Below are 13,859 nucleotides of genomic sequence, written 5' to 3'. Positions count from 1 at the left end.
CAGCGACCTGGGGAGCCAGAGAGAACCCTTCCCGAGAGGCTCCTGGAAAACTCACTGGCACATTCGGACACTCGGGCACACCCACACCACACACACGCTTAGCTCTGTTTCCACATGTCATTCGCCCCATGCTCCATGGCAACGCTCCCCTCCTGCGGCCACAGCCCTGCCTTCTCGAGTTGTGCACCTCCTGTTAGAGGGTTGGCCATAGCAGCCACCCTTCCCCAGGTGGTGGGGACACCCCCTGGGTCTCTGGCTCCCATGGCCTCTCTGCCCGCTGGCCAACACACAGTCCCTCAAGTGTCCCTCTGTGGTTATTTAACGTCTCCTGACGATCATGCCCCGTGAGGTCTCTTGACAAGGGTCCTGCCTTTGTCTGCACTGCACAGGCGGCCGCTGTGTCAGCATTAGTCCTGTGTGAGCAGAGCCTGGGAAGCAGGGCTGGTCCTCTGCGGACCGGCCTGGTCCGAGGAGGTTTCGGGCCCCAAACAGGGCCTTCCTGTCCCTGGTACCCTTGCAGCTCTTTCTTCCTGACCCTCCCCTGACTGTGTCCTCTGGAACAGCAGTTTCCGAGATGTGTGCCCGTAAGCCAGCCCCACAGGTTGGCCCTATCCCCAGACAAAGCGTTGATGTCGCGAGTTTGAGACACACTTTGTCCTGAGGTTCACAGCCACACACCGGCATCTGGAGAAGGCCCACGGTGAGGGACTGCTTACCCCGTCCAACCCAGTGACTTTCCAGTCCCCATGACTAAGGGATACTTGCATCACGTCACACCTCATACCAGTTTCTCTAAATACACTTCCTGATGTCACGGGTCATTAGCAAAGCTCCTCATCCTGCCGCTGTCACCAAGAGCTGTCTCAGGCTCGTTTGGCCCCTCTACCGCGAGGGCCAGGCTCAGGTCCCTGGCCTGCAGGCTGAGAAGTGATGGAGGCGTAGCTCTGACCTGTCACTCTCAGCCCAGGTATCGATTTATCTCTCCCACGCCCAAGCGTTCCGGCCAGCCCTGCCCTTATCCTGGCACGGGAGAGGTGCTCAGAGACTAATGACAGGTTCAGCAACAGGTTCCTACGTTCATTGTTCCTGCCTCTGCGTGGGCCCGGAAAGGGTTGCTGCACCTTCACACTGTGCTTCCCCAGCTGGGAAAGCACCGCCTGCCCGCGCCCAACGTCCACTGTGGGCTAGGACGCCGGTCTCTTTCCGGTGCCCCAGGCTTTGGGGGTGCTCGCCCTGACCACCCAGCGTAATGTACCAGACGTCACACACCGCCCACGTGGCCTGCAGTCGGGACCCTTAGCGAGGGGATGCTGTCTGGGCCCATCGTCCAGACTCAGAATCCAGTGTTTGCTCGAGAGGGGGATGATTCCAACTGATGATGGACTTGGGCCCTTTCTCTCCCAGCTTTCTCTCCCTGGGGCTTTCCTTCCTTGGCCAGACCACTGGATCTGTGTCCACCCCACCTGCCTGCAGAGCAGCGCCCGCAGCTGGTGGCGGTGACCTTTAGAAATCCCATCCAGTGTAAAGGCTGGTCAAGAGGTCAGAGCAAGACCCACCCACCCACCCACCCGAGGTGTTTGAGTATTCTTACTAACGCCTCCACGTCGGGGAAGGAAGTGGTCGTTGTCACCTGCAGTGAGCTCTCCATTCTGTGGGCAAGCTTCTACCAGGGTATCAATGTTAAAGGTCAACATCCCAGTGCATAACTTCAGCTCAGTGCCTCTCAGCTCCAGCACCCCCGTCAGTTCAGGGAGCTCAGGGTGGACGGGCAGAAAAAGGGGGGAAGTGAGGCTGACTTCCACGTGCTCTTCTTGGCGTCTGCACCCACTGGTATGATATTGTCCCCATCTTGCAGATTTGGTGCGGAGAGTTATTTGACCACTGATTCTTCCCACTGAATTGCAAGCTGTCTGAGAAGAGGGCCTTTGTCTTGCTCACCAGTATCAGCAGTGCCTCAGTTCAGTTCAGTTCAGTCGCTCAGTCGTGTCCGACTTTTTGCGACCCCATGAATCGCAGCACGCCAGGCCTCCCTGTCCATCACCATCTCCCGGAGTTCACTCAGACTCAGGTCCATTGAGTCAGTGATGCCATCCAGCCATCTCATCCTCTGTCATGTCCTTCTCCTCCTGCCCCCAATCCCTCCCAGCATCAGAGTCTTTTCTAATGAGTCAACTCTTTGCATGAGGTGGCCAAAGTACTGGAGTTTCAGCTTCAGCATCATTCCTTCCAAAGAAATCCCAGGGCTGATCTCCTTCAGAATGGACTGGTTGGATCTCCTTGCAGTCCAAGGGACTCTCAAGAGTCTTCTCCAACACCACAGTTCAAAAGCATCAATTCTTCGGCGCTCAGCCTTCTTCACAGTCCAACTCTCACATCCATACATGACCACAGGAAAAACCATAGCCTTGACTAGACGGACCTTTGTTGGCAAAGTAATGTCTCTGCTTTTGAATATGCTATCTGCAGAGGCCTATTGGGTGAGCAATCAGTAGGGACTTAACGAAATACCTTAACCTCTCCTCTCTCATTAAGGGTGCGCTCAGCCATTCTTCCTACAGCTCATCACCAGTTTGGGTGTTTTTTTTTTTTTTTGGGGGGTGTTGTTGTTTTCTTTTACTTGATTGGATAATAAAGGGGCTTCCCAGGTGGTGCTGGTGGTAAAGAACCTGCCTGCCAGTGCAAGAGACTCGGGAGACATGGGTTCGGTCCTTGGGTTGGGAAGATCCCGTGGAGGAGGGCATGGCAACCCACTCTAGTATTCCTGCCTGGAGAATCCCATGGACAGAGGAGTCTGCAGCCTACAGTCCAGGGGGTCACAAAGAGTCCAAGACAACTGAAGCGACTTAGCACCCACGCACAGATAATAAAGTCTTGATACTATTTGACATACTGGCTTTTCTCATAAAAGGGTCAGTTATTACTACTTTTCAATTAATTTCTTCCTAGGACAAATAGAATGTTGTAGAATTTAGCAAAAGAGGAAAAGAATCAATTTTTGAAAGATAGAAAAGGTTTTCTTGGCTATGAAAAAAGGGGGTGTATGTAAGTGAATTTTATTTGTGGAAATATGAATTAGCCAATATCACTAATTTTAAAATATTTTTCTTTTGTGCATATATTATGCTAATATTTTACTATGGCTGTGTCCTTAACTGACTCATTCCAGGCTCCTTGATCCTCTTAGTGTGTTAGATGAGTAATTTAGATGACGTTTCCAACTTATTTTCTGAATTCCTTGCTACTTAAGCCAGTAACAGGAATAACAGGTAGTTTCTTTGATTAAAAAAAAAATGTCAAAGGTTTAAAAATAAAAAAGAAAAGGAAATTCCCTGGTGGCTCAGTGGTTAGGACGCCGCTTTCTTACTGCCAAGTGCCAAGGGCCCAGGTTCAGTCCTAGTCAGGGAACTAGAATTCCACAAACCATGCAGTGTGGCCAAGGGAAAAAAAAAGTCGAAGAGTTAAAAAATGCAAAACGTACTTGGTCATGAGTCATTTAAAAGCAGGGCTTTCTGTCTTCGAGGTGAGAATTGAGAGGTCTGTAATACTTTGAAGGGAAACAGTTGACAACAGGGCTGATTTATTACAGGAGATTGTTACATTTGTCAAGCATTCTGACACGGATTCTATTTTTTTTAATAATTTTATTTATTTATTTTTGGCTGTCCTGGGGCTTTGTTGCTGTTCGGGCTTTTCTCTAGTGTGGCGAGCGGGGACTACTCTCTAGTTGAGGGGTGTGGGCTTCTCTTGTTGCAGAGCATAGGCTTCAGTGGTTGTGGCATACAGGCTCAGCAGCTCTTCGGCATGTGGGATCTTCCCAGACCAGGGATCAAACCTGTGTGTCCTGCATTGGCAGGCAGATTCTTTACCACGGAGCCACCGAGGAAGCCCTAGAGTGCCCATTTTTGAAGATTTAAAATAAAACAAAAAACTTTTTTGGCCATGTGGTTTAGGGATCTTAGATCTTAGGGATTGAACCTGGGCCTTTGGCAATGAGAACACGGAGTCCTAACCACTGGACCACCAGAAAATTCCCTCAAGTGCCCCTTTAGGAAGTCAGTCTTGATTCATTCAATCAGCAAACGCTGACTGAGTGTCTCTGTGGTCCAGGCACCGTGGTTCGTGTTAGGGACACGAGGGTGCTATATCTCCAGCCTTTGTGGAAAGGACACAGAAGTGGCTGCAAAATAACCACCATTGAATATGATCAGCATGGATAAGGCTCTGTTAGAGGGTTGTGGTAACATAGAGGAAGCAGGGTACCAACGCCTGCCCCTTCTGGAAAGGCCCCCCAGACAGCTGAGACTTCCTCTCTTCTGCTCTACTTAGCTTTTCCCTCCTAGAGTTCTCTTCGACAAATTCCAAACATTCTATCACTCTTAGTTCAGTTACTCAGTCGTGTCTGACTCTTTCCTACCCCATGGACGGCAGCAACGCCAGGCCTCCCCGTACATCACCAACTCCCGAAGTTTACTCAAACCCATGTCCATAGAGTCAGTGATGCCATCCAACCATCTCATCCTCTGTCGTCCCTTCTCCTCCTGCCTTCAATCTTTCCCAGCATCAGGGTCTTTTCCAATGAGTCAGCTCTTCACATCAGGTGGCTAAAGTATTGGAGTTTCAGCTTCAGCATCAGTCCTTCCAATGTATATTCAGGACTGATTTCCTTTAGGATGGACTGGTTGGATGTCCTTGAGTCCAAGGGACTCTCAAGAGTCTTCTCCAACACCACAGTTCAAAAGCATCAATTCTTCGGTGCTCAGCTTTCTTTATAGTCCAACTCTCACATCCGTACGTGATCACTGGAAAAACCATAGCTTTGACTATTACTTTACCTATAAATAATTCAGTGTACATCTCAAACAGATAAGGGCTTTAAAAAACAAACAAAACATAACCACAGTGTGAAATATAATTAACACTAAGTCCTTAGTATCATGTAATACCAGTGAGATTTTCACATTTCCCTTCTTTGCTCAAACGTCCTTTATGGTTGGTTTGAGTGCCATTCACAGCACTTGGTTTTGTCTATTGTAGTGCATGCTTAATATGGCAAAAAGAAAGCAAGAAGACAATAAATGGGACATGCCCATAAAGTAGGCTGTGATTTGGCCTATAGACAGAATCTTTAAATCCCCTTTAGGGAGTGGTATGGGAGGGGGCTTGTGAATTTTTCCTATAAACATTTCTATAGTGTTTGACTTGGTGCAAAGTGCATGTGTTATTTTTATATTCAAAGATAAAAATCTTAATAAAACCAGGATAATAAACTGATTTCCATTGCTTTTATTCTTTATGATGTCTTTGACCAGGCAGCTTTAAGTTCCTCCAAGAGCTTGGTCAGGGTGAACCCACCCGCGGTTTTATAGCGTGCTCTTTGGAGTGGAGTTTAGCAACAAGTTAAGGGTGCGTAGCTTGGGAAATGCATCAGTAAGGTGTCACTGAACTTGAACTTGGGCTGATTTTTAAATTGAATCTGATTATGGTTGGAGAATCTGGTGGATGAAAAACTTTGCAAATCTGTTGTTTTTGTACCACCACAGTGACTGGGCGTTAGCACATTGCTGTCAGTGTTTTAACACAAAATCTGTTTCCTTCTGCCCCTCCCCCGCAGGCTTCAACCATGTTAAGAGCCTCCTTGGCACCCGTGTAAGTAACTGCTCTGAGGAACTGTTATTAAGGGGAATGGCTATGGGTAAAAATGGAATTCCAAGTGCTTTTAATCAATTCTCGTTTTAAGTGCCTAATTTAGATGAATTCCTTTACTTAGCTGGAGCTCCATGTAGGTATTAAAGGAAATACCAGTAATTATAAGTAATACTTATCAAATATGTTTGGAATAAAGATTTTTTTTAAGTCCCAAAAAATACTTATAAAAATGTCTTTTAAAGTTATTTCTATTTATGTTGGAAAGATAGCATCAAATGGAAAAAAATCATTGAATTTTTCCTATAATGTTTTATAGAGATCAATTTAATTTCCTGTCATAAGGCAGTCAACGGAGTGTTGCAGTGTTTACATTTCACGTTCTCTGCCGATTCACACCATGACCAGGGCCGCAGGGTGGGTCTGTGTTGTGCTGGAGCATTCCTGCCCAGGTCACTTAGGCTGTCCCCCGGGGGCGGGGGAGGGGGGGCTTCATCAGGCATGTGTGTTGCAGTAGCAAGGAAGTCGAGAACCTTTGGCGTGGACATGAGGATTAGGGTGGGTTCTGGTGACTCTGTGAGCCAGCCTTGGGTGGCGAGAAGTGGGGGATGCGGTGGGCTGGGTGCTGTGAGATTACACAGACACCTGCACTTCATACAGCATTCCTCCTCCCTCCATCCTGCCTGAGCCCGACATGGACCCTGCACTTGGTTCACTCTGGTTGGTAGCTCTAGAATGTGGTGCTTATGAGCACAGACTATCAGCATTAAAACCCCCTTGGCCACAGACTCTGTGACCTTGGACCACTTTCATACCTCTCTATACCTCAGTTTCCTCAGAGACCCTGGGAGAGTGGCTGGACCACAGAAATGCCAGGTTGTTGAGCAACTTAGTTGGTAATATTGCCGTTGTTGTTCAGTCTCTTAAGTCATATCCAACTCTTTGCACCATGCAAGGCTTCCCTGTCCTTCACTATCTCCCAGAGCTCAGTCAAACTCATGTCCACCAAGGCAGTGATGGCATCCAACTATCTCATCCTGTGTCGCCCCCTCTCCTCCTACCCTTAGTCTTTCCCAGTTGGCTCTTCGCATCAGGTGGCCAAAGTGTTGGAGATTTGGCATCAGCATCAGTCCATCATTGGCAAGTAAATATGGCCCAAATAGGACAGTTTTTCCTCTTTCCAGTAGAAGCTCCCCAGCTATGGAACATCATCAAACTTGGTTTTTAAAATGGAACTTTTTTTTGTCTAGAAAAAGCCTGTTTGAATTTAAATTTTTTTTTTTTTACTTTTGAAATAATTTCAGAGTTGCAAAACAGAGAATTCCCATATATCCTTCACCCAGATTCCCAGTGCTACTGTTTTACACCAGCCCAGTGTAGTTATCAAAATGAGAAGATTAATGCTGCCTCAGCACTGTCAGCTGACCGGCAGGCCTGACTCACACTTTACCGGTTGTTCCATCGTGTCCTTTCTGTGGACTGAGATTCACTCCAGGATCACACATGTTAGTCCTGTCACATCTTAGTTTCCTTTACTTCGAAATCCTTCTTCAGTCTTGGTCTTTTGTGGCCTTGACACTTTTGAAGAATACTGGCCAGCTATTTATAATTGTAATTTTTAAAATATTTGTATTACTTTTTAAACTCACAGTAGTATCTGCCTCTGGGAAAAAAGATCAAAATAATCAATGTGCCATGTACAGAGGTTTACCACTTGTTTGTTTTAAATTGAAGATGATCTTCCCCAAGAATGTTAACTGAGACCCCATTCGATGCCTCTTTTCTAGCTTTTTCTTCCGGGCACTGTAAGAGGATCTCATTTTGTCTTTTAAGAACTAACATTAAGGGAATTCCCTGGCAGTCCAGCAATTGGGACTCTGCACTTTGCGGCCAAGGGTGTGAGTTCCAACATGGTCGAGGAACTAAGATCCTGTAAGCCACATGGTGTGGCCAAAAAATAACCTAGCATGTAAATTTTTTCTATCATGTACGTAATACATGCTTATTATAGAAATTTTGACTCCACAGAAACATATGAAGAAGAAAATTTAAAGAACCCCCAATCCTACCTCCCAGAAATATTAACCCAGTTTTTACTCCACCCTTAAAAACAAATGAAACCCTACATCTTTAGTCTTTTTACTCAGTTCTCAATGAATCCTCATTGAATATTAATATTCTCTGCACAGTACTAGAAGACTCATATTTTGTTTAGTTTTTAGTCTTTTTGTTTTGAAATAATTACAGATGCACCTGAAGTTGAGACCCCAGTGGTGACATCTCATCTGGCTGTAGTAAAACACTCAAGTGAGGAAATTAACGTTGAGACAGTCCAGACATCATTCAGTTTTCAATTTTTCTGTACACTCCAATGTCCTTTTGTTCAACAAAACAAAATGTGAGGTTGCTTGTTTTAAAGACAAGGCATGTAAGATGGTTCCTTCCATTTCTGGTGAACCAAATGCAGCTGTCGGGTCGTCAACACCTTATAGATCTCTGAACAGAGAGCTGTCTGATTTGAAACCTGCCTTAGCCTGAGGTCTGACTCAGGTCCTCTCGAGGAGGGTTTGCAAATTGTCCTACTTACTACCCGCTTCACCGGCATGTCCTCACTGCCGCTTCCTGGCCACATCCTCCTACCTCCTGGAGGGTCATTGAGGTGCTCCTCATCTTCAGGGTTGTTTTCTGACCCCTGGTCTGTCCTTCGGGCTTCCCTGTGACTTAGCTGATAAAGAATCCGCCTGCAATATGGGAGACATGGGTTTGATCCCTGGATTAGGAAGATCCCCTGGAGAAGGGAAAAGCTACCCACTCCAGTATTCTGGCCTGGAGAATTCCATGGACTACAGTCCATGGGGTCACAAAGAGTTGGACACAACTGAGCAACTTTGACTTCACTATCCTTCGCATCCCCCCAAGCCTGTCCCTCAGGCTTGAGGGGGACAGGTTTTTAGGGAGGACGCTAGGGGCCTGCTGACACTAATAAGACTTTGGATTTTGCTCATAATCTTAGAACTTCGATGGGAAGTTAAGAGGTCTCCAAGGCTATTTCATCCCCATGGGGTGGAGCCCTGGTCTATTGTGCATGCAGTCATTTCCATAGCCATTAGGCAGACTCCTTGTTTTAGGAAAACTTATATAGATCTTGGTACATAAACGAGAGGCAGAGCTGAGCCCGTTGAAGCTGGGATGGGGGCCTGGAACCCAGCCCTCTCAGTGGAGGCCTGGAGTTGATGCCAGGAGCACAGAGAGAGCAAGTGGACCCCTGCCCGTCCAGTCTGTCAGAGCCACTTGAGATGGGACATCATGATACTCAGGAGGTATAATGAATGTGCCCTTGTGCCCTTTTCTTTCTCTTTGAACTTGTGTTGCTGAGCAGGAAATTGAAGGATGTCCCATTACTGCCCTCTTTGGATTATGAGAAACTGAAGAAGGATTTGATTTTGGGGAGTGACCGCTTGAAAGCCTTCTTGTTGCAGGCTCTACGCTGGGTACGTACCTTTTTCTTGAAGTGAAAAAAAAAAAAGACCACGCTGGTTTTCTTGACTGGCTCCCTTGCTTGTATCTTTCAACCCATCTTCTCAAAATCTTTCTTCCTGCTGCCTGCTGATACCAAGAGCTAAAATTAAAAAACCAGCTTCTGATGATCACTGTGGTCTCTAAAAAAAAAAAAAAAAAAACCCTTATATTGACATCATAGCTGCCATTACCCTCACTTGATGATTTGATACATGCAATTTCCAGGCCCTGAAGCCACCCTGTCCTCTGGCCCTTCCCTGGTTGTGAGCCAGACCCGCAGATGGTGGTGTTAGCATGTTAGAGCTCGGTGTCCCTCTCATACTGGCCCCCACAGAGACCTCTGGATTTAGGTATTCCCATGTAGCCACATCAAGAGAGAAAACTTACTAAGTCTTTAAGGAAAATAAAGCCTAAATAGCTGCTTTTCTGGGAATCCCCTGGGGGTCCCAGTGGTTAGGACTCCGTACTTCCACTACAGAGGGCACTGCTTCTGCCAAGGGGCAAGCAAAAAAAGAAAAAAAAAAAAAAAGGCGTCATTAAAAAAATAAATGGAAACTTCCCTGGTGGTCCAGTGGCTAAGACTTTTCACTCCCAGTGCAGGGGGCCTGGGTTTGATTCCTAGTCAGGAAACTAGATCCCACATGCTGCAACTAAGACCCAGTGCAGCCCAATAAAAATGAACAAGTAAATAAATAAAGGGTTGCTTTTCTCCCCAGTCTTCAGATTGATCACAGTTAAGGCAGTGATTCCCAAGTCTGTTGGTCTCAAACGTCTTGACAGGGTCAAAAATTACTGACTCCCAAGCCTTTGGTGTCAAACCTCTTGACATGGTAAAAATGACTGAGGAACTCAAAGGTTTTGTGTGAATTTTTCTCTGCCAAAATTTATAGTATTAGCAGTTAAAACTGAGAAAATGTATATTTATTAATTCATTTAAAATGAACAATAATAGGACGTCCCTGGCGGTCCAGTGGTTAAGATACCACACTTCCATTGCAGAGGGAGCAGGCTTGATTCCTGGTTGAGGAAATTAGAGCTCATATGCCGTGCGCGTGGCATGACCAAAGAATAAAAATAAATAAATAAACACTAATAAACCGAGGACATAACATAAATACCATTTTTATGAAAAGTAACTATTTTCCAAACTAAAAAATTTAGAAGTCTGACATTGTTTTGCATTTTTATACATTTCTTTAATGTCTGGCTTGATGGAGGACAGCTGAATTCTCATCTCTGCTTCTACATTGTCACAGTATCACACTTCATCTAGCCTCTGAGAAACTGATCATTAAAAAGACAAAACATATCTTAGTATTATTATAGAAATAATTGTGACCTTGTAGATCCCTCTGAAGGGACTCTGGGGACCCCCAGGGTTCCCCAGACTACACTTTGAGAACAACTGGTGCAAGCCAACACCAGTTCACTCCTTAACTGAACAGTCTACTCTGATTGACCCACAGTAGTGTCAGACATCTTCAGGGATCCCCACATTTTAGGCTGTCTTGACATCAAAATGCCTTTGTGTCATTTCCCCATCTCTGGATAAAAATAGCTCTCCTCATGTGCACTCTGATGGCTGGTAGCACTTCCGGGAATGTGTTTTGGGGGAGCACTCTACGTATGCATCCAGACTAGCAGGAAGAGTCCAGCGACCAGTCAGCATGTCTGCTGTGTCCAGTTGACTGGAGTGGGTGGGGCGACGAGAGTAACCTGCCTGGAGGTTTGCCACTGCTCTGGTTACCAGCCTCCCCGGGGCTCTTGGATTATCCACTGTGTTCTCGCTGTTGGTCTACGCTAGTGAGCCTCATGGTGAGACCTGGTGTTCCTTTGCTTACTGAATGACATTGTCATAGAACAAGCAGGAAAAACACACTGATCCTTATAAGATTCTGTCTGAGACCCCTCCAGCACCCTACCTCAGCCCCACCACACTAGCCCGGCAGAGGCCTCCAAACTCAACAGACGAGCGGTGGCCCCTAGGTGTGACCGTGAACAGCACGTGGGTGAGAAGACAGAGTGGCAGACTACCCAGAACTGAACGGTGCAGGTCCCCAGAGGTAGGTGTCAGAGAGACTGGACCCGCTGCGGCCAAGGAGAGAAAGTGAAAGTCCCTCAGTCATGTCCAGCTCTTTGCGACCCCATGGACTATACAGTCCATGGAATTGTTCAGGCCAGAATACTGGAGTGGGTAGCCTATCCCTTCTCCAGGGGATCTTCCCAACCCAGGGATCGAACCCAGGTCTCCTGCATTGCAGGTGGATTCTTTACTGGGTGAGCCACAAGGGAAGCCCAAGAATACTGGAGTGGGGAGCCTAATTCCTTCTCCAGCAGATCTTTCCCACCCAGGAATTGAACTGGGGTCTCCTGCACTGCAGGAGGATTCTTTACCAACTGAGCTATCAAGGAAGCCACCAAGGAGAGGGGCACTGGGAAAGAGAAGGGAAGGCAGTGCCAGGGGTGCCCCACACAGACATGCACGCACACACAGTATCCTCAGCGGTGCTGTGCAGGCCCCCATAGAATGAGTGTGCTTTGTGGGCCCGGCGCTCACTCACAGCCCTCCCCGTCGGGCACCTCCCTCAGCCGGACCACGCATCCCAGCCCCACACCACGCTCACACGTCCCCTGAAGCCTGAGAGTCTGCTGATCCTTCAAGGACCAACTCGAGCCACTTTCAGGGGAAAAAACAAAAAACAAAACCCTCCGTGCATTGGGGAGCTCTCCCTTATCTGGTCCCTTGCAGTCCCATCATTTTCCACTTTCACTGCTCAGGAGCGTATGTGTGTTAGGTGACTCCTACATCACCCATTAGGAGGTTCGCTGTAATTTTTCATTCACTGACATGTCAGCTGGTTGACCAGCTGCCCAGCTGGGTGTCACTCATTTGGTTTGGTGAAAGGCACGGTTACTGGTGCCGGCTGTGATGAGAAAATGCCTTTTCCCCACATTCACACTTGGACCTCACTACTCTTGTTTTTCTTCATCCTAGCGCTTGACCACATCACATCCTGGAGAGCAGAGGGAGACCGTCCTGCAGGCCTACATCAGCAACGACCTGTTGGACTGTCACAGCCACAGCCAGGTTGGTGGGAGACGGGCCAGCGCCCAGCCGGGGCCTGCCCTTCTGGGGAGGGTCTTAGAAGGAGGAGGCCCTTCGTTTCTATGCATGTCTTCAGCAGAGTGATCATATGTCAGCCTGGGGCTTCTGTTAGCTTCTGAGATCTGCTGTCCACCCTGGACTTTGGCCCACTTTTCACTTATAATGCAGAGTCCTAATAAATAAGCTAGTACTGCCTGATTCAACTCTGCATCTCTTTTCTTTTTTTTTCCTCAAAGTCTCTGCTCTTGCCCTCATGCCACTGCTTACCATGAGTCTGAAAACTCAGCAGGACTTAGAATGGGCAAGGTAAAGAAGCAGATTCCAGTTGTTTTCATCTGGGCCTGACTTTTACACATGTCTTCCACACTATTTGTATAGAGCTTTGGACCAGATGGGTCTAATGGTGCATTGGGGGAAGTATGGGGTTTAAAAGGACATGAACTGGTCTCAGATCTCTGCCCCACCAACAGCTGGCTAACGCCCTTAAGCAAGTTTCTCGCCTCAGGGAGCTTTCCCACCACTGAGTCACCTGCCTTGGGAGGTTGTGGGATGGTTGTGCGAGGTCACGTGGGGGATGGACGTGACTCAGCGCCCAATGCAGAGGGGTCCACAGTGGTGGTTCTCCTCCCCACCCCCAGCCCCTTCCACATTCTCAGCACCTGTTCCCACACCGGAGGAGCATCGAGAGCTTGGCTGTGGCCTACATGAGAGGATACCGTGTCTCATTATTTCACTTGCATCTTTATCTAGGATGCTCTAAAACCTTCATCTCCCTACTGTTAAGGGAGTGGAGTATCTGTACCTCTTTGAAACCTGATGAAACAGCCCCTCAAGGATGCTTGTCACACATGATGTGTTGTGTACACATGTGGCAACCCTGAAGGGTTTTGCATTTCTTCTTTGTACATAATCTTATTGCGCCCATGAAAGAGTTGTGTTAAGTATGAAAAATAGTCTCTCAAATTCTAGAGTTATTTTCTTTAACCTTTTTTTTTTGTTGGTATTTGCAATGACATTCGGAGAAGGCAATGGCACCCCACTCCATTACTCTTGCCTGGAAAATCCCATGGACAGAGGAGCCTGGTAGGCTGAAGTCCATGGGGTTGCTAAAAGTCGGACACGACTGAGCAACTTCACTTTCACTTTTCCCTTTCCTGCACTGGAGAAGGAAATGGCAACCCACTCCAGTGTTCTTGCCTGGAGAATCCCAGGGACGGGGGGGCCTGGTTGGGCTGCCGTCTATGGGGTCGCGCAGAGTCGGACATGACTGAAGCGCTTAGCAGCAGCAGCAGCAGCAATGACATTGAATCTAGCTGAATTAGGCACTGAAGCAGCTGAATTATACTCTCCTGACTTATACACTCAAATCCAGTTGAATTGAATCAGAATTCAATACTGATTGTTTCTGAATTATGATATTTCATTGAATCTAAGATGCAGTTCCCCCTGCCTCACGCTAGCATCTATAAGAATAGCCGATGGCCTGTTACAGTTTAATTGGCAGTGCCGTTTTCTTTCTTGGTTGTGCATAAAAAAATATGTCCTCTAATAAAAAGCGTCTTAGATTTTATGATACATGATATTTGTCAAA

The 13,859-nt window shown here is 47.2% G+C and overlaps 1 protein-coding gene across 20 annotated transcripts in view; it reads left to right on the top strand.

The window, feature by feature from the left end:
- Positions 1 to 13,859, top strand: part of ARMC9 (armadillo repeat containing 9) — a 184,593-nt gene that overhangs the window by 44,327 nt on the left and 126,407 nt on the right. For all 20 annotated transcript variants that reach the window (XR_015140392.1, XR_015140394.1, XR_015140396.1 and 17 more), the window contains 3 exons: positions 5,612 to 5,646; positions 9,023 to 9,134; positions 12,158 to 12,250. Coding sequence is in view for 17 of the 20 variants with exons in the window: in XM_086335639.1 (XP_086191765.1) it covers positions 5,612 to 5,646; positions 9,023 to 9,134; positions 12,158 to 12,250 (240 nt within the window). In the remaining 3 variants the exon portion in view is untranslated. The remainder of the gene's footprint in view (positions 1 to 5,611; positions 5,647 to 9,022; positions 9,135 to 12,157; positions 12,251 to 13,859) is intronic.

This window comes from Bos grunniens, chromosome 2 (assembly GCF_055505025.1).
Source record: "Bos grunniens cultivar Pamir isolate PY7600 chromosome 2, Bosgru_T2T1.0, whole genome shotgun sequence".
Lineage (NCBI taxonomy): Eukaryota > Metazoa > Chordata > Mammalia > Artiodactyla > Bovidae > Bos > Bos grunniens.
This window is presented reverse-complemented; position numbering and strand designations above follow the sequence as displayed.